Source organism: Capra hircus, chromosome 5 (genome assembly GCF_001704415.2).
Source record: "Capra hircus breed San Clemente chromosome 5, ASM170441v1, whole genome shotgun sequence".
NCBI classification, from domain to species: Eukaryota; Metazoa; Chordata; class Mammalia; order Artiodactyla; family Bovidae; genus Capra; species Capra hircus.
Window position 1 is genome coordinate 30,570,397 of NC_030812.1, and position 17,532 is coordinate 30,587,928.

General features: G+C 46.9%; 1 protein-coding gene across 2 annotated transcripts; it reads left to right on the forward strand.

Annotated features, from left to right (window-relative positions):
• On the forward strand, nt 2,881-17,289 carry DDX23 (DEAD-box helicase 23). Of its 2 annotated transcripts, XM_018047852.1 has the most exons (18): nt 2,894-2,979; nt 3,457-3,524; nt 7,679-7,887; nt 8,304-8,414; nt 9,921-10,014; nt 10,129-10,194; nt 10,734-10,872; nt 11,151-11,284; nt 11,401-11,513; nt 11,743-11,886; nt 11,983-12,208; nt 12,507-12,652; nt 13,013-13,190; nt 13,899-14,141; nt 14,563-14,714; nt 14,940-15,048; nt 15,804-15,978; nt 16,386-17,289. In XM_018047852.1, exons 3-18 carry the CDS (start codon nt 7,679-7,681, stop codon nt 16,607-16,609), a joined length of 2,463 nt encoding a protein of 820 aa, XP_017903341.1. In that variant the 5' UTR covers nt 2,894-2,979; nt 3,457-3,524; the 3' UTR covers nt 16,610-17,289. The 2 variants fall into 2 exon arrangements, with proteins under 2 accessions (XP_005680071.1, XP_017903341.1); XM_005680014.3 differs by lacking the exon at nt 3,457-3,524 and having other exon boundaries at nt 2,881-2,979.

Consider the following 17,532-nt stretch of genomic DNA (forward strand, 5'->3'; position numbering starts at 1 on the left):
CCCAAACTTCCAATCCTTCCCTCTACGTTATCACATTTCACCTCATAAATGAAAATAACTAACATTTATTAAATGTTTACTATCGGTCAGGTGTGCTTATAAGTTCTTTATGTTACTTATTCTTGTGATAACCCTATGATGTACTAACACCACTCTACAGAAAGGAATACTGAGGTTCAGAGAGATTAATGTGCTTAAGGTCACACAGCTAGAAAGTGGTAGAACCTGAATACAAATCCAGGCAACCTGGCTGTAGAACATGCACTTAAAAAAAAATGAACCATTTAATTTTTTTATTAAAAACAAAATTGAATGTCTTTAAATTCTATAGTGCTGTGCAATTTTTAAGTTTCACACACATGATTTCAAATATCCCATATTCTTCCCTTCACCCCTATATTGCCCCTTCACTCTCCCCACTGGTAACCAGTAGTTTGTTCTCTACAGAACATGCACTTTTTCCTAATCTGCTATCCTATGGTTGTAGTGGTGTCAGTTGCTCAGTTGTGTCTGACTCTTTGCAACCCCATGGACTATAGCCCGCCAGGCTTCCCTGTCCATGGGATTCTCCAGGCAAGAATACTGCAGTGGGTTGCCATTCCCTTCTCCAAGGGATCTTCCAAACCCAGGGATTGAACCTGGGTCTCCTGCATTGCAGGCAGATTCTTAACTATCTAAGCCACCAGGGAAGCCCATGCTATCCTATCCTGTGAGGCAAATGGCCTTATTATTCCTATTTTATAAATGAGTAAATAGAAAAGCCAGAGATGCCATATAACTTGCACAAGATTGTACTCTAGTAAATAGTGGAGTCAGGATTCAAACCCAGTCTCAGTGTTAACTAATTCCATGGGTCCTTTACTGCTAGCCATGTGGTACTGAAATAGGAGACTATACTTATGAACCCTAAGAGAATGTAGCCCCTTTGTCTCCATCTCCAAAGATGCATATTTGTGAAAGAGCTAGCAGGGTAGGACAAACCATGCAAGTATCCTTTAAAAAAAAAATTTTTTTTTTTTGACTGCTCTGCTAGGCATGTGGAGTCTTAATTTCCTGACCAGGAATAGAACCCCAACCCCTTGCATTGGATATGGAATCTTAACCACAGGACTGCCAGGGAAGTCCTGCAGGTATTCTTTAAACTCAATGTCTCACAAGTATCATGAGAAAGCTATGTGCAAGTACTAGGGAACTCTGCCTCTATGCACTTGGACAAGCTTAATCAATTTTCTGGGCCTCCATTTACTGATCTTTAAAGATGTTTGAGAATGGTAGCCTGAACATGGGGACAGCATCTATGCTGAAGTTAAATGAACTTGGAGTTGAATCCTGGCTTCATTCTTTGAACTATGTGGACTTCAAAGGTATAATTAATCTTTCTGGGCCACAAATCTTATCACTGAAATGGAGATAATGCCCATCTTAAAGTGTTAGAACCAGTGAAGTAAGTAATGTAATTAAGTGTCCAGCACAGAGTTGGGCAGTAGAAGATAACTTAGTTAAGAGCAGTCGCAGCTCTACCCCTTGGTCTGATTGTTAGTTCCAGTCTGTGAGTGGAGAGCCCTCCAGTGTTCACTGGGTGAATTACACCTAACTGATCTTGGACAACTTTTTCCTTCCCTTTTCTGAGGTCCAAGAGGGCAGATAAAAGCTTCAGAGTTCTAAGAGCAGAAGGATGCCTCTCCTGGGGTTACTGTTGGACTTTGTGCAGTGAGGTTCCGAGTTTTAGGTTATTTGGGCTTACTCCAGGCTCTACTTCAGCAGCACTGAACACATTCAGAGAGAAAAACCAGACCAAGAGCCGTGTGGGATTGAAACCCAAAAGCTTGTGATAGGAAAAAAGGAAAGGAAGGAGACGTTAGTTACTTTCTGGTCCGTGGTGCTGCAAAGAGTCGGACACGATTGAAGCGACTTAGCATGAAGGCATCTATCTAAACCATCCTAGAAGTTGTCAAGATTTTTGTTTTGGGGAGGAAGGGAGGTAGAATTATTAACCACAAGACCAAAGAGAAACAAAATGAAAGTACAGTTTTTTTGGGGAAAAAGCTCATTGGAGGACTGAAGAGAGAGAAAGAATAAAAAGTATTAAGGTAACCCAAACAACTGGCCAGATTCCAAAGAGCGAGAAAGTGAAAAGGGCAGGTCCTATCTGGGATGTTTAGAAAACCAGGTGCCACAGCCCGGAAGATACTATCTTTCCAAGAGGTGCAATCCACTGTGTGAGCTCATTTCAAAATGTTCAAAATGTTGTAACAGTAACTACGGTGTTACCGCGGGGGCCAGGGTTGTTAATGTGTTCTCCCAAAGCTGGGATAGTCTCACACAATGAACTGTCCCACCCTCACTGGTAAATACTAGGCTGCTCCTGTAACTTAAATTTTCATTTGTCCATCTGTAAATAATCTATCTCAAAGATTTTTTTTAAACCCACTTTTCCACAAATGGTAAAGTATTTATTGCTGTTAGTACAGTTGCTAGTTATAACTACGTGCTATTGATGTGTAAGTTCAGTTCAGTCGCTCAGTCGTATTCGACTATTTGCGACCCCATGAATTGCAGCACGCCAGGCGAGTTCATATGTAAGGAAAGCCTTAAATTATTCCGTTGTAAGCCACGGGCCATGATGTCGTTAACTACAGTTTTCAGGAAAACCAGCATATTCAAGGAGGGCTGCGCCCGCAGAGAGAAAAACCTTCTGATGAAAGTCCACCTATGAAAAACTCTTCCTCCCACAGACTCAAATGTTTGGCGAACCACATTGCCCAGCGGCCCCCGCGTCCCGGGACCGGCGCTCGCGCCGTGCATTCGGGGATTGGTAGTTCTCGGCCCCGCGTTGTTGGCCTGCGCTGCCCGGGACCAGGAACTCGCCTTCCCGGCTTGCCGCGCGGCCGAGGGAGCAGCCCGGCGACCAGGAAACGGGAAAGATGGCGACTACTCGGCGACGTTGAGGCCGCGTTGGGCGGTTTGGGCTCAAGAGTGGTGAGTCTCGGGCGATGGAAGCGGTTTCCACGAGCCTGCAGAGAAGGCGAGAATGAGGGCACAGCGGTCGACCCTGTCTCTGGGACGAGGAGAGGAAGAACGCCATAGGGAAAGGGCACGAGCTTGAAAAGATCTATCCGGCAGGAGCGAAGGGGCGCGGGCCCCAGTGGGAGTGTTGGCTCCGGCGGGGATAGGGCAGGTCCCTGGACGATGTTACGGGTCAGACCTTTGCCCATGCGCACAGCACCCGTGATATCCTCAGTCCGATCTTATTCTTTCATGTTTGGAGTAGCCCTTGCTCCAGCCAAACTGAAACTCTGGCTTTTCTCCCATAACTAGTCATGCTTTCCCGCCTCTGCGCCTCCTGTATTATTTCTTTTGCCGGGAATGACTTATTTCCGGAACCCTCAATTACACATCTTCAAATTCTACCTATATTTTAATACTCAAGAGTCATTTCCTCTACACTCTTTCCAGATTTCCTTTTTCAAGTGAAAGGAAACTTCTTTGAACTCGTGCAGCAATTCATCTGAGCCTGCATCTTGGTATGTGTCTCATATCCTCTATTGTTTTGTAAGCTTCCTGTGGACAGGATCTTGCTGATTTCCTTTTGTAACTCACACTGTGCCTAGCACTGTGCCTTGCATATGGTGGTTGGTTGATAAATGCATACTTCATTGAATGAAATGAAGTTCATTCAGTGAAGTTCCTCAGTGCTGTCCTGCAAGCGCTGAGGAACTCAAAGATCCGGAGGTTTGTGATGAGTAGAACCTACAATAAAAGTTGCCTGTGTTTACTGTTTGCTTATTGCACTTCTCATTTTTTTCTAAACTCATTGCACTCAGGCTTTTACTCCCACCATGCCATTAAAACAGCTCTTGTCATCTCTGTTTTTACAAAGGCGAGAGTGACTCCTTTATCTTCCAGTCTTTCTCCTCTTGACACAGATCAGCATTCCCTCCTTGAAACACATTTTTGGCTTCTGTGATGGCATACTTTACTATCTTTTCTTGTTTTTCACTGGCTATTGTTTCTTTCCAGTTTTCTTCTCTGGCTTCTATGCCTGACTTCTAAACGTTACAGTGTTTCAGAGCTCAATCCTGGGTCCTGTTTTTAGAACAAATATTTATGACTATGAGTTGGGTCTTAATTGCAGTTCCGGTAGTGAGGGGGTGGCGGCGCTGTGGTGTAGGTTTTTTCCTGCCAGCGCTTGGGCTCTCTAGTTGGGGCAGGTGGGCTTAGTTGCTCTGCAGCATGTGAGATCTTACTTTCTTGACCAGGGATCCAACCTGTGTGCCCTGCATTGAAAGGTGGGTTCTTAACCACTGGGCCACCAGGGAAGTCCCTGGGTCCTCCTCTGTTTTCTTCCTAACTAGAATGCCTACTTAGATAATAATCATTTAGTGTCCTATGGTTTTAAAAGCCATCTGTATATTGACAACTCACATTACTGTCTCCAACTCTCTCCTAAGTTCCAGAATTGCATTTTCAGCTGCCTTCCTGGAATCGCCACTTGGTTTTCTTACTGACATCTTACATTCACTGGGATCAAAATGAAACATTTAATTTCTTCCTCCATCTTCTCCTTCCCCAGTCTTCTGCAGTCACTAATGGTGCTGTGAGCCATTTAAGTTGGTCAGGCCATATAGGAGTTTGAGTGTCTCCTGTTTGCTTCCTCCCTTCATCAGTAAGTCCTGTTAGCTCTGTCTTCAGAATCTGCCTTGAGGCTCTCTTCTTTCCGTCTCCACTCTCACTTTCCTAGAACAAACCATTGTTACCTTTTTAAAAATATTTATTTATTTATTTGGCTGTACCGGGTCTTAGTTGGACACAAGGAATTGTTTAGTTGTGGCATACAAACTCTTAGTTGTGGCATGTGGAATCTAGCTCCCTGACCAAGGATCAGGCCTGGGCCCCTTGCATTGGGAGTGCAGTCTTGGCCACTGAACCACCAGAGAGGTCCCCACTGTTATCTTCTGTCTGGACTACCATAATAGCATTCTCAGTAGTTCCATGTCCATTTTTGCCTTTTGCAAGTCACCGAAGTGATTCTTTAAAAATGTAAAATAAGACCATATTACTTCTGGTTTAACACCTTTCTAAGGTTCCCACTGCAGTTAAACTAAAAGCCAAGTTCTTCTAGCCTGCCCTAAAACAGGTTTCCGTGATCTGACTCCTGCCTACCTCCTTGAACGCATCTTGAGCCAGTTTTCCTCTTGGTCTCTGCCACTCCTGACCGCATGAGTATTTTTTTTTGGCAGTGCTGCATAGCTTGCAGGATATTAGTTTCCTGACCAAGGATTGAACCTGGCTCTGGCATTGTGAGGGCCTAACTATTGGACCACCAGGGAATTCCACACGTGCCTATTTTTAGTTAGCAAACATGCTAAGCTAGCTCTTGCCTCAGTGTCTTGCTGTTCCTTCTACACAATAAATTCTTTTCCTTGATTTTTATGGACTCTCTATTTCTCATCATTCAAGTCTCAGCTTACATGTCATTTAAAAAATTCTTTCCAGAGCCCTCTTGTTCATGCTGCTCCCCATCACACACCCTGCTTTGTTCTCTTCATTAGCACTTATACTGTTTGAAATTCTCTTATTTTCTGCCTAACTGCTGTCTGCTTCACTGGAATTTAAGCAGTATGAGTTCAGAGGCTTTGTTTTGCTTACTGCTGTATCTCTAGTACTGGAACAGTTTCTGGCGCCTCTCAGGTACTCAGTGAGTATTTGTCGAAATAATGGTGATGTCCAGGATTGCCTTTCCTCTGATTGTTTTCTTAGGGCTATAAGTGAAAGAGACATAAGTGTAATGTCCATGGTCTATGCATGATGTACTGGCAATTCTGAGGTAAAATAGGTCGTCTCCAACTTTTTCAAAGTGCTACTTGTTCATTTTTCTTTTCTTTACCCTCTCCCTTCTTAAAGATACATGACAGGAATTACATGGGAAAGGGGGATTGTAAGCTGTAGGTTAGGGAACTGTTATTGCATGGGAACCATTTGGAGATAAAGTAAGTTTTGAGAAATATGTCCTGAGGCTTAGGAATGATGATGGAGATGGTAGAATAGAGGCAGATTCAGACTTGCTGTCTGAATTTAGCACCTCGCTGAAATAGATTTTGTAGTCTAAAGGGCAGTTGACAGTATGGTATGATGTTCAGTATCCCCCAGGCAGGATGGGGACAGAACAATTCCTGCTCAAACTTTTTGTGGGACTGGATCATAATCAAGGCTGTGAAAATCTGAGTACGGAATGTCAGAACGTCTGTGACCTCTAGTTTTTGGTACACTTCTTCCTCCCTTCCTCCCTCCTTGCTCTACTCCATCCCTTCCTCCCTTATTTTTAATTCTAAAATAATCATAGATTCACAGTTCAGTTCAGTCGCTCAGTCGTGTCCGACTCTTTGTGACCCCATGGACTGCAGCACGCCAGGCTTCCCTGTCCATCACCAACTCCCAGAGCTTGCTCAAACTAATGTCCATTGAGTCGGTGATGCCATCCAACTATCTCATCCTCTGTCATCCCCTTCTCTGCCCGCCTTCTATCTTTCCCAGCATCAGGGTCTTTTCAGATGAGTCAGTTCGAATCAGGTGGCCAAAGTATTGGAGTTTCAGCTTCAGCATCAGTCCTTCCAATGAATATTCAGGACTGATTTCCTTTAGGATGGATTGGTTTGATCTTGTAGTCTAAGGGGCCCTCAGGAGTCTTCTCCAACACCACGGCTCAAAAGGATCAATTCTTCAGTGCTCAGCTTTCTTTATAATTCAACTCTCACATCCATACGTGACTACTGGAAAAACCATAGCTTTGACTAGATGGACCTTTGTTGGCAAAGTAATGTCTCTGCTTTTTAATATGCTGTCTAGGTTTATCATAGCTTTTCTTCCAAGGAGCAAGCATCTTTTAATTTCATGGCTGCAGTCACCATCTGCAGTGATTTTGGAGCCCAAAAAATAAAGTCTCTCACTGTTTCCATAAGACATAGATTCACAGGAAATTTTAAAACAAAAGTGCATGGAGGTCCTATGTACCTGTCACCCAAGTTTTTGCCATTGCATAACTAGAAGTACATTTCTTTTAATCTGTGTGAAAGTGAGTTTCTCTTCTATTTGAACTTAGGTTTTCCTTGAGGTGCTGATCATAATCCCACATCTCAAAATTAAACTCCTTTTTTCTCTTGTGAGTTTTCTTTTTTTTTTCTTTTGAGTTTTCTTTATGTGCCCAAGATAACTTATCTCCCTTAGATGTAGTTTATTGATCCGGTGGGCTGGCAGATATAGTAGATTCCAAAGATGAGCAATACAAGATATTTCTAGAGACAGCTAGTATCCTATTCATTTGGTAACTTTCTTTTAATACTCTTGCAGTTTAATTATAAAAATTAGGTATGCTTATTGTACACTTTTGGAAATGAATATATACAAAAAGGAATCCCAGAGAGAGAGTATTAATAAATAAGAATGGGCCTCTGGAGCCAGACTGCCTGAAACTCTGACACTTAACACCCAGGTATCCTTAGGCAAGTTACTTCATATATCTGAGCTTCAGTTTCTTTATCCATAAAGCAGGCACACCACTGTATCTACTTCAGAGGATTGTTTCGAGATTAAGTAAATTGTTTGTAAAAAGTTCAGAAAAGAAAAAAAAAGTTCAGAAAAGTACCCAGTACATAATAAATACTCGTCTTATGCACGATAGATGGCAGGAGAGCTGGCTGATAAGAAGGACCGTGATGCATCACCTTCCAAGGAGGAGAGGAAGCGATCTCGGACTCCTGACAGAGACCGCGATAGAGACCGAGACCGAAAGTCTTCCCCATCTAAAGACAGGAAACGGCATCGTTCAAGGGATCGGCGTAGAGGAGTCAGCCGTTCTCGCTCCCGTTCCCGATCCAAGTCTACAGAAAGGTGAAGTAACTTGCTGTGTGTTCCCTGGAAAGGGAGCGTACATTTCAGACTCCTTTATCCTTGGTTCCTCTGATGCCTCCAAAATGGGACATGAGTCTGTCGTAGGTTTCGCTACACCTGGGGACCCAGTAGCTCTTACAGGTAAAGAGGAAGCTTGTAAGATGAAGTTCCCAGTGATTGAGGAAGATAGTTCATCTGTTCACACAGTCCATGGCCTATCATCGTCATTAGTACTTAGCGGTGCAGCTTGGAGTTCTAAGACCTTATTAATAGAATTCTCTCATAATTTCTTGGGAAACACATTTTCTAATCTGTAAAATATTACTTTGGGAAGAAAAGAGCATGGGAACCTTCTTAGGGCTGCAGTGCAGGTCCACAGGAAATATCACATGATTTCTTAATTGCTCTGTCTTCAGAGATCGCCGGCACAAAGAGCGAGAGCGAGACAAGGAACGAGATCGGAATAAGAAGGACCGAGACCGGGATAAGGATGGGCACCGAAGGGACAAGGACCGCAAGCGATCCAGGTGCCTGACTGGTTGGAGTGGGCTTTAGGGCAACGCCCTCACTGCTTCCTCTCTGCATCTCAGCTTGCCCAGCTTCACGGGAAAGTGAATTTTCCACAGTGAATCCTGTTGGTAGTTATTGCAGAGCTGTCTTTTAGAAGGCACACATCTTCTTTAGAATGTATAACCAGTTAGTGAAGTCGCAGCCCCTTGAGGGTCCGCTTGTTCTTAGAATTTTGAAATTAGTTTGAAAAGGTTACCAGCCAACAGAACATTCCTATAGCTCCATCAGACCATTCAGTTTCCTACCCAGAATATACAACATGTACTTGTTGGGTTAGCTTAATGTGCCAATATCTTGATCTCTTTGTTCTGGAAACTTTCTATACAAAGTTTTTATTAGGCCCTGAATATGTAGGTTAGAATTCAGGGCGAAAGATAGAATCCTTATAACAAACACTGTGGTTATTTGAGATCTCTTGTATATTATGCTTATAGCAGATATGGGGAAAAGATTGCTGGGACTGATGGGAAGGAGAAGTGAGCAAAGGAATATATAGCAGTATCTGGGAAGGGTGTGGGTGGTGGCCATGTTGGCTGAATTCATTGTGCATTACAAAGTAAGGGCAGGGTCTTTTTTTTTTTTTTTCCTTCTGATGTGCATTTGCTATTTGGAGGAATTTTTTTTTAATTGAAATATAGTTGATTTATAATATTGGGTTAGTTTCAGGTGTACAGTGAAGTGATTTCAGTTACACATATATTTTTTTCCAATTCTTTTCCATTATAGGTTACTATGAAATATTGAATGTAGTTCCCTGTGCTACAAAGTAAATCCTGTTGTTTATTTTATATATAGTAGTGTGTATCTACTAATCCCATACTCCTAATTTAGCCCTCCCTGCCCACTTTCCCCTTTGGTAACCATAAGTTTGCTTTCTGTGTCTGTGAGTCTGTTTCTGTTTTGTAAATAATTCATTTGATTATTTTTGCAATTCCATGTATAAGTGATATTATCTAATATTTGTCTTTCTCTGTCTGACTTACTATACTCGGTATGATAATCTGTGTCCATCCATGTTGCTACAAATGGTGATATTTGATTGTTTCTTGTCACTAATGTTTGGAGGAAATATTTTTGATATCAGTAGTTAAGACCCACTTCCCAGAGGAGATTAGTCTCTGAAAAGGAGGTTCAGGTATCATGGGGCCAAGATAGGGCCATCATTGGTTTCAGAGCAGGCAGAGTGACCAGGCCTGCCAAAGGAACTTCAGGACTTGTTGGATGACCATGGGCCAGTCTTGTTGAGTCATGGGAAAACTGCCATTGTCTTTTGGGGGCTCAGTCTGAAGCTCATCCAGGGGCTAGAGTAACAGTGATATGGGGAGTTCTCTGGTGGTCCAGTGGTTAAGACTCCTCACTTCCACTGCAGTGGATCCCTGGTTGGGGAACTGAGATCTCACATGCTTCACAGCGTAGCCAAAAAAAAGTGATGTGGACTGTTCCCCTGTTCATTTGCCTTAAAGTTTATCTCCTGGCCGAGGAAAAGATTTTAAATCTCGGAAAGATAGAGACTCTAGAAAGGATGAAGAGGATGAACATGGTGATAAGAAGCCTAAGGTAAAGAGGAAGAATTTTTTTTCCCCTTACTGTCCTCTTCAGTTTAAGCCTCACTTTGTTGTTCTTCAGAGGGAGAGAGCCTCTATGGACTGAAGTCCTGTGTTTTATCTTCAGGCCCAGCCATTATCCCTGGAGGAACTTCTGGCCAAGAAAAAGGCTGAGGAGGAAGCCGAGGCCAAGGTAAGAGCTTGAGGGTCTGTATTAGTTGCCTAGGATTGCCACGACAGAACCGGACTGAGTGACTTAAAGAACAGAAATGTACCTTCTTCCAGTTCTGGACGTTAGAAATGCAAGATCAAATGGGGTGGTTTCTTCTGAGGCTTCCCTCCCTGACTTTTAGGTGGGTGGGTTTTCCATCTTCACAGGCCCTTCCCTCTGTGTACAGGCCCCTGGTGTCTCTGTGTGTCCAAGTGTTCTTATAAAGATACAGTTAGATCTGTGTAGGGCCTATCTTTGGAGCCTCATTTTACCTTAATCACCTCTCTAAAGGCTCTGTCTCTAAATACAGTCTACTCAGAGGGATGGGAGTTAAGGGCTTCAACATCCAGATTTTGAGGGAGACATAGTTTAGCCTTTAACAAGGTCCCAGGCCTGTTTGTATTTTCCTTACACATTTAATGCCTGAACAGGTATTTCTGGGCCCTTTGCCATCTCACCATCAGTGATGCGAGTCTACCCTGTCCCCAGACCCTTGTTAACAGTTGTAATCTATTTTGTAGCCCAAGTTCCTCTCCAAAGCAGAACGAGAGGCTGAAGCCCTGAAGCGACGACAGCAGGAGGTGGAGGAACGGCAGAGGATGCTTGAAGAAGAGAGGAAGAAAAGGAAGCAGTTCCAGGACTTGGGCAGGAAAATGTTGGGTTCGTTTTCTTACCCCATGGCCCTCGATGGGGGTAGGAAAGGGTGGGACAGGATTGTGATGTCACTCAGAAGGGCTTGAGACCTGTTTGAGTTTGGAGGAGGGTGGCTGGGGCACATTCATGAGAAACATTTCTTTCTGTTAGGTCTTCATTCCCCTTGTATCATAAATGTCCCCCCTTCCTTTTTACTCGTTTGGTGTCTGTCGTTTGGATGATCTCCATGCCCTCTTTTTTCTTCCACTGAGTTCTTCTGCAGCTTTGTTCTCTTTGGTCTGCAGAAGACCCTCAGGAACGGGAACGTCGGGAGCGCAGGGAGAGGATGGAGAGGGAGACCAATGGGAATGAGGATGAGGAGGGGCGGCAGAAGATCCGGGAGGAGAAGGATAAGAGCAAGGAGCTGCACGCCATTAAGGTTTGGGCCCCACCCTCCACACACACAAATGAGGTTTAGCTGTGTGGCTGTTCTGATCTCTGTATGTGAGGTTTGGGCCTCCTGCTTGAAGGGCTTTGTGTTTTGTCCCTGGGCAGGAGCGTTACCTCGGTGGCATCAAAAAGCGGCGCCGGACAAGGCATCTCAACGACCGCAAGTTTGTCTTTGAGTGGGATGCGTCTGAGGACACTTCCATTGACTACAACCCCTTGTGAGTGGTTTCATGCCTCAGTGCTAGGTCTTTTAAACTAGGCAGTTGCTAGAGAGAATCAGTGACTACAGAGATAGGAGTGAGATAGGCTGGGATGGGGAGATGGGTAAAACAATAGTCAATAGCCCTCTGGGTGGGAAAAGACTCTGACCGAAAGGGGAACTGGTACACCTTCAGCCTTGTGCTTAGCAGCTTCTTCTCTTTTCCCCTTTCTCTGTCTCAATCCCAGGTACAAAGAACGGCACCAGGTACAGTTGTTGGGGCGAGGCTTCATTGCAGGCATTGACCTGAAGCAGCAGAAACGAGAGCAGTCGCGTTTCTATGGAGACCTAATGGAGAAGAGGCGGACACTGGAAGAAAAGGAGCAAGAGGAGTGAGTGGTCAGGGCTATGGGTTCGGGGGCACAGCCGAGTCTACAGGAAGGAGATGGAGGATATGGACCCCATTTATTCCCCGTGTCCTGCTCCAGGGCGAGACTCCGCAAACTTCGAAAGAAGGAAGCCAAGCAACGCTGGGATGATCGGCATTGGTCCCAGAAAAAGCTGGATGAGATGACGGACAGGGACTGGCGGATCTTTCGCGAGGACTATAGCATCACCACCAAAGGCGGCAAGATCCCCAACCCCGTCCGGTCCTGGAAAGACTCCTCTCTGCCGCCGCACATCTTGGAGGTCATCGACAAGTGTGGCTACAAGGTGAGACGCGCAGACTGCCCGAGGTCCGACACGCTGCCAGATTCCAGGGGCACATGCTTAATTTGCGAACAGAAGACTTTGTTCCTTGACTGTTTGGTGCCTCCTCTGCCGGTGGGCACCAAGGTGATGTTGTTGTCAGTTTCTGAAGTATTGTTTGTTGATTGTGTTTCTTCTCGGGTCCCATACCTTTTCACTGTGCTTGGTTTCTTCCCATTGTGCCCACCCTGGCAGCAGTAGTCCAGGTAGCATAATTCTGTACTCGTTGTCTGTACCCACTGCTATCTCTGGGTCACTGCAGGAGCCGACACCTATCCAGCGCCAGGCAATCCCCATTGGGCTACAGAATCGTGACATCATTGGCGTGGCTGAGACTGGCAGCGGCAAGACAGCAGCCTTCCTCATCCCATTGCTGGTCTGGATTACCACTCTCCCCAAAATTGACAGGTGAGAGCAGCCAGCATTGGCTCCTCTGGGCGGGAAGGGTGAAAATGGCAAATGAGCATTTGGTCTTCTTTTTAAGTCTGTAATCAGAAGGGCCCTTCTTTAGTTAGCCTGGGTCAGATATTCGGGAATAATTGGATCATGATATCAAAGAAGCATATGGTTATTTTATTGCTGGTACAGATCACTCCTTGGAGTGCTTGGCTGTCCTGGAGTCTGATTTTTAAGAGCACTTGTTGCGTTCTTTTCCCACCACCCTCCCCATTCTCATAGCTGCCCTTAAGAGTGACTTTATCTTGCTCCTGTTTGTGGTTGGATGAGAACCAAAGCTCATGAAACTGCGGGCTGCCCCATTTACCACAGGATCGAAGAGTCCGACCAGGGCCCTTACGCTATCATCCTGGCCCCCACTCGTGAGCTGGCTCAGCAGATTGAGGAAGAGACCATCAAGTTTGGGAAGCCGCTGGGCATCCGCACTGTGGCTGTTATTGGTGGCATCTCCAGAGAAGACCAGGGCTTCAGGCTGCGCATGGGCTGTGAGGTTGGTTCACGTAGCCAGCAGCAAGCCCGCCGTTTGGGATGGAAGTGTTTCTAGTTCTGCCATAGATGTACAGTAAATGAAAAAGGGGCTGGCTTATAGATATGTGCTGTTATTTATGGAGGACTTGGGCACCAGGGATTGTACTTTGCACATCATTGTCACAACCACCTTAGGAGAATGGATAATGGTACTTCCATTTTACAGATGAAGCTGAGGATCAAGTTAATAACTTGCTCAGAGTCACAGCTGGTGATGGGCAGAACTGAGATTCATGTCTGAAGGCTGTGCTCTTAATCACTCTGCCAGACTGCGTCATTGATTTTGCTTTGCATTCTTCTCAGGGTAGAAGGAGAGCTTTTTACAAGAGGTCTGCTGGAGGAATTGAGTCTTCTGCAGGCTTCCTAATCCTACTATCCAACCCCCTCCACCATATCACTTAGTCTCTCTTCCATCTAAGAAAGTTCCTGTTGATGTTGCCTCTTCCGTCTAACCCCTGGACCTTACCCAGAGACCCCATTCACTCCTGAGAAAAAAAAATCCAAGTGATTTCATGCCAGTTCTCTGGAATTTTCACTCCCAAACCTAAATAGAGTTTGGGGGCCAAGTTTCTTAGCACTGGGGATCTGTTGCCCAAGTAGGTGGATAGTTGACAGGAGGGGAAGGAAAGGGTATCTGCTGGGCCACACGTGACTCCCCTGTGCCCCCCAGATAGTGATCGCTACCCCGGGACGTCTGATCGACGTGCTAGAGAACCGCTACTTGGTGCTGAGCCGCTGCACCTATGTGGTTCTGGACGAGGCAGACAGAATGATTGACATGGGCTTTGAGCCAGACGTCCAGAAGATCCTGGAGCACATGCCTGTCAGCAATCAGAAGCCGGACACAGATGAGGCCGAGGACCCTGAGAAGATGCTGGCCAACTTTGAGTCAGGAAAACACAAGTACCGCCAAGTAAGGCTGCTTCCCCAGGCCGGGAGAAGTTGGGCAAGTTGCCAGACCTGCTCCAGGGCCCTTCTTGCCCTTGGTGGGCCAGAGTACCTGTTTCCAGAATGGTGAGGCATGGCCACGTACGGCCCTCTCACAGTGCTAGCAGTGTAGTCTCTTAGCCTGGAAAGATGATTCTGGAGAGTCACGCTGCTGCCGCCGCGGGTTCTGGCAGATGACTCAGCCCTTCCTTCTATCATAAGGTAGAAAGTACTCTGCTGAGTAGCCACTGAGGAAAGAAGTGGGAAGGCAAGGGGCAGTTTTCTAAAACACTGTGTCCTGTCCAGGCTCATTTTCTGTTCTTTAGTTTGGGGTGTGCTGCTTGTGCTGATGGTGGCGTGTGTGGTGTGTCTGCCTGCGCTCAGGGCTAGACCTCTTGTTTTCACAGACAGTCATGTTCACGGCCACCATGCCCCCAGCGGTAGAGCGTCTGGCCCGGAGCTATCTTCGGCGACCTGCTGTGGTGTACATTGGTTCTGCAGGCAAGCCCCATGAACGTGTGGAACAGAAAGTCTTCCTCATGTCAGAGTCCGAAAAGAGGTATGGGGGCACCTGAGTCAGGAAACAGAAGGGAGAAGGGACTCTTTAGTGCCAGTGGTGGCTGGAGGGTGGTTGTTCTATCATGTTGAAGAGTTTCTGTTTTTTTGTTCAGAATTCCATGGGCACTGGAGATTCTGGAATTGGTGTTTGTAGATCAGGGTTGGGCATTTCACTTGGAGTGGAGGGGTAGTATGTGTGTAATTTTTCTCATCCTTTTCTCTCCAGGAAAAAGCTGCTGGCAATCTTGGAGCAAGGCTTTGATCCACCCATCATCATTTTTGTCAACCAGAAGAAGGGCTGTGATGTTTTGGCCAAATCCCTGGAGAAGATGGGGGTGTGTCTGGCAGGGGAGGGCAATGCCTCGTCTCTTTGGTGCTGCTTTCTGAAGCTAGTCGGGCCCCCTGGGCTCCTGCTTTCAATGCCGACCCATTCTTGAACCTTTACAGTATTTAACAAGTCAGGGTCAGAGGGAGAGGGGTGGTAGATGGGGATAAAGGGGACTCGGTCAGTTGCTGTGACTCCCTGTCCATGCCAGCAGTGCCAGCCACAGCTGCCTCGGCTTTTCCTCCAGGTGGGCTGGGGCCCGGGAGACACATATCCTGGCAGGATCTGAGCGTGTGGAGTGGAGTGGGTTGGAGTGTTCTGTTACCAAGTATTTTGAGGAGGGGATGGCGTGGTCAGGAGGCAGATGTTAGTGATCAGCGTCCTTTACTCCTGAATCTGGTGTTTGAGGGGAAGGGTGTGTCCTCTCCACTCAACACTGAAACGGCCTTGAATTTCTTGGTCCCTGCTTTCCATCCTCATCTTGCCCTCATTCTCTCTTCCACTACTTGTCATCCGTTTTGACTCCACATCTCACCCCGATTGCCCTACCCTTAACCTGTCCTGTCTGTCTGCCGCACCCCCGTCTCCCATCCCTTTCCTCAGCTCATCTGCTCCCTTCAGACTTCGCTTGCCCTTGTCCTCCCGCCTCCTTCCCCTTCCTTCTCCCTCTCCTCTCTGCAACCCTCCCTCCCTGTCTACCCCCTCCTGCTTTCTGTGTCTCTGTGATCCCATTACTCTTTCTTCACCTCACCATTCTTCCAACAGTACAACGCTTGTACGCTGCACGGTGGAAAAGGCCAGGAGCAGCGAGAGTTTGCACTGTCCAACCTCAAGGCTGGGGCCAAGGATATTTTGGTGGCTACAGATGTGGCAGGTCGTGGTATCGACATCCAAGATGTATCTATGGTCGTCAACTATGACATGGCCAAGAACATTGAGGGTGAGTGCAGGGGAAAGCAGCTTCACTCCAGGTAAAGGGTGATTCCCTGCCTGGTTCTTCTCGAATATCTCCACCGAGGGGGCCGCTGCTCTCAGCTCTCTCAGCCTCGAGCTTGGAGTTGCTTCTTCCTGTGAGAAGAGCTCCTGTCCCTCAGCACCTGGGACAGCACTCTGTCCTCTGGGTCTGAAGAGTGGAGCTGGGCCACACTGTCCGAGTGTGATAGGGTGACCTCCATCAGCAGTGCTGCTGGGGAGAGCACCGTGGGCCCTGCAGGTTCAGGCAGCACAAGCTGCGTTTACTGCCCTTGGAAGTGTGGCAGGGAAGAGGGTGCCTTTAGAAGTGGAGGCTTCAGACACTGCCCACCAGGGCATCTGGCCTGGTGCCCTGACATTTCTCCCCCTCCCCAGATTACATCCACCGCATTGGCCGCACGGGACGAGCAGGCAAGAGTGGTGTGGCCATCACCTTCCTCACCAAAGAGGACTCTGCTGTGTTCTATGAGCTGAAGCAAGCCATTCTGGAGAGCCCAGTGTCCTCCTGCCCCCCAGAGCTAGCCAACCACCCTGACGCCCAGCACAAACCAGGCACCATCCTCACCAAGAAGCGCCGGGAAGAGACCATCTTTGCCTGACACAGCACTCGCCCCAGGGTTCAAGGCCACGCTCTGGAGCCTGTTCCTCAGGAGCCTCACATCTCTCCCAGGCCCTCACTCCTCCAGGGGCTTAGGAAGCAGTCAGACTCCCTGGCCCAGGCCCTCAGGGCTGAAGGCCTGAGTGCAGGTCTGTCAAAGGGGAGGAAGCTGCTCTAGGAGGCAGGCAGAACAAACTACCAGGGATTTGGCCCAGCTCTGCCCCTCAGGCGGGCTTTGGGATTGCATCGGGCCATCAGCTCTTGCCAGTTAAAGGGGGAGCCAATTGGCATCGCCTCCCAGACTGAACAAAAACCTGGCTGCTGGGCTGGGACTTCTTTGGCACAGACTTGACTGCCTAAGCCACGGCACCATCGTTGCCCTAGATGACCCAGGGAATTGGGTACTGAGGATTATGGACCTTGGACTCTTTATCGTCATTTTGACAGCTGTTTGCCCTTTTGGATTATAAAACAAGTCGAGAGCCTTGTTTAAGAGTTGTGCACGGCCCCTGTGCCAAGGGGTGTTGTGTACTTAAGGCGTCCCTCACCCCGGGAATTTTTGTAGTAGATGAGGGGACAGGGTGAGCTGGCTGAGTCCATCTTGAAGTCAGTGAAATTTCTGTTTTCTATTCTCTGAGAAGATGAGTTTGTATGTTCTGAGAATAAATACATGAATATGAAGGCTGTGTCTAGTTCTGGCTAAACTCCTCTCTCAGGCCTTCCCTAGTACCACAGGAGACGGAAGGACAGCACTGGGCACGATGGGTTGACTTGGGAAATGAAGGAAAATCACATCCGAAAAAGATCCTTGGGTCTAGGCTGTTAGCCTTAAGTCTCTAGGAACCACTTGAGGGGAGATGGGAAAGGCAGTGATGGTGGGACTGTCATGCATCTTCCCTCCTCAGCTCTGGCTTCACAGAAGTT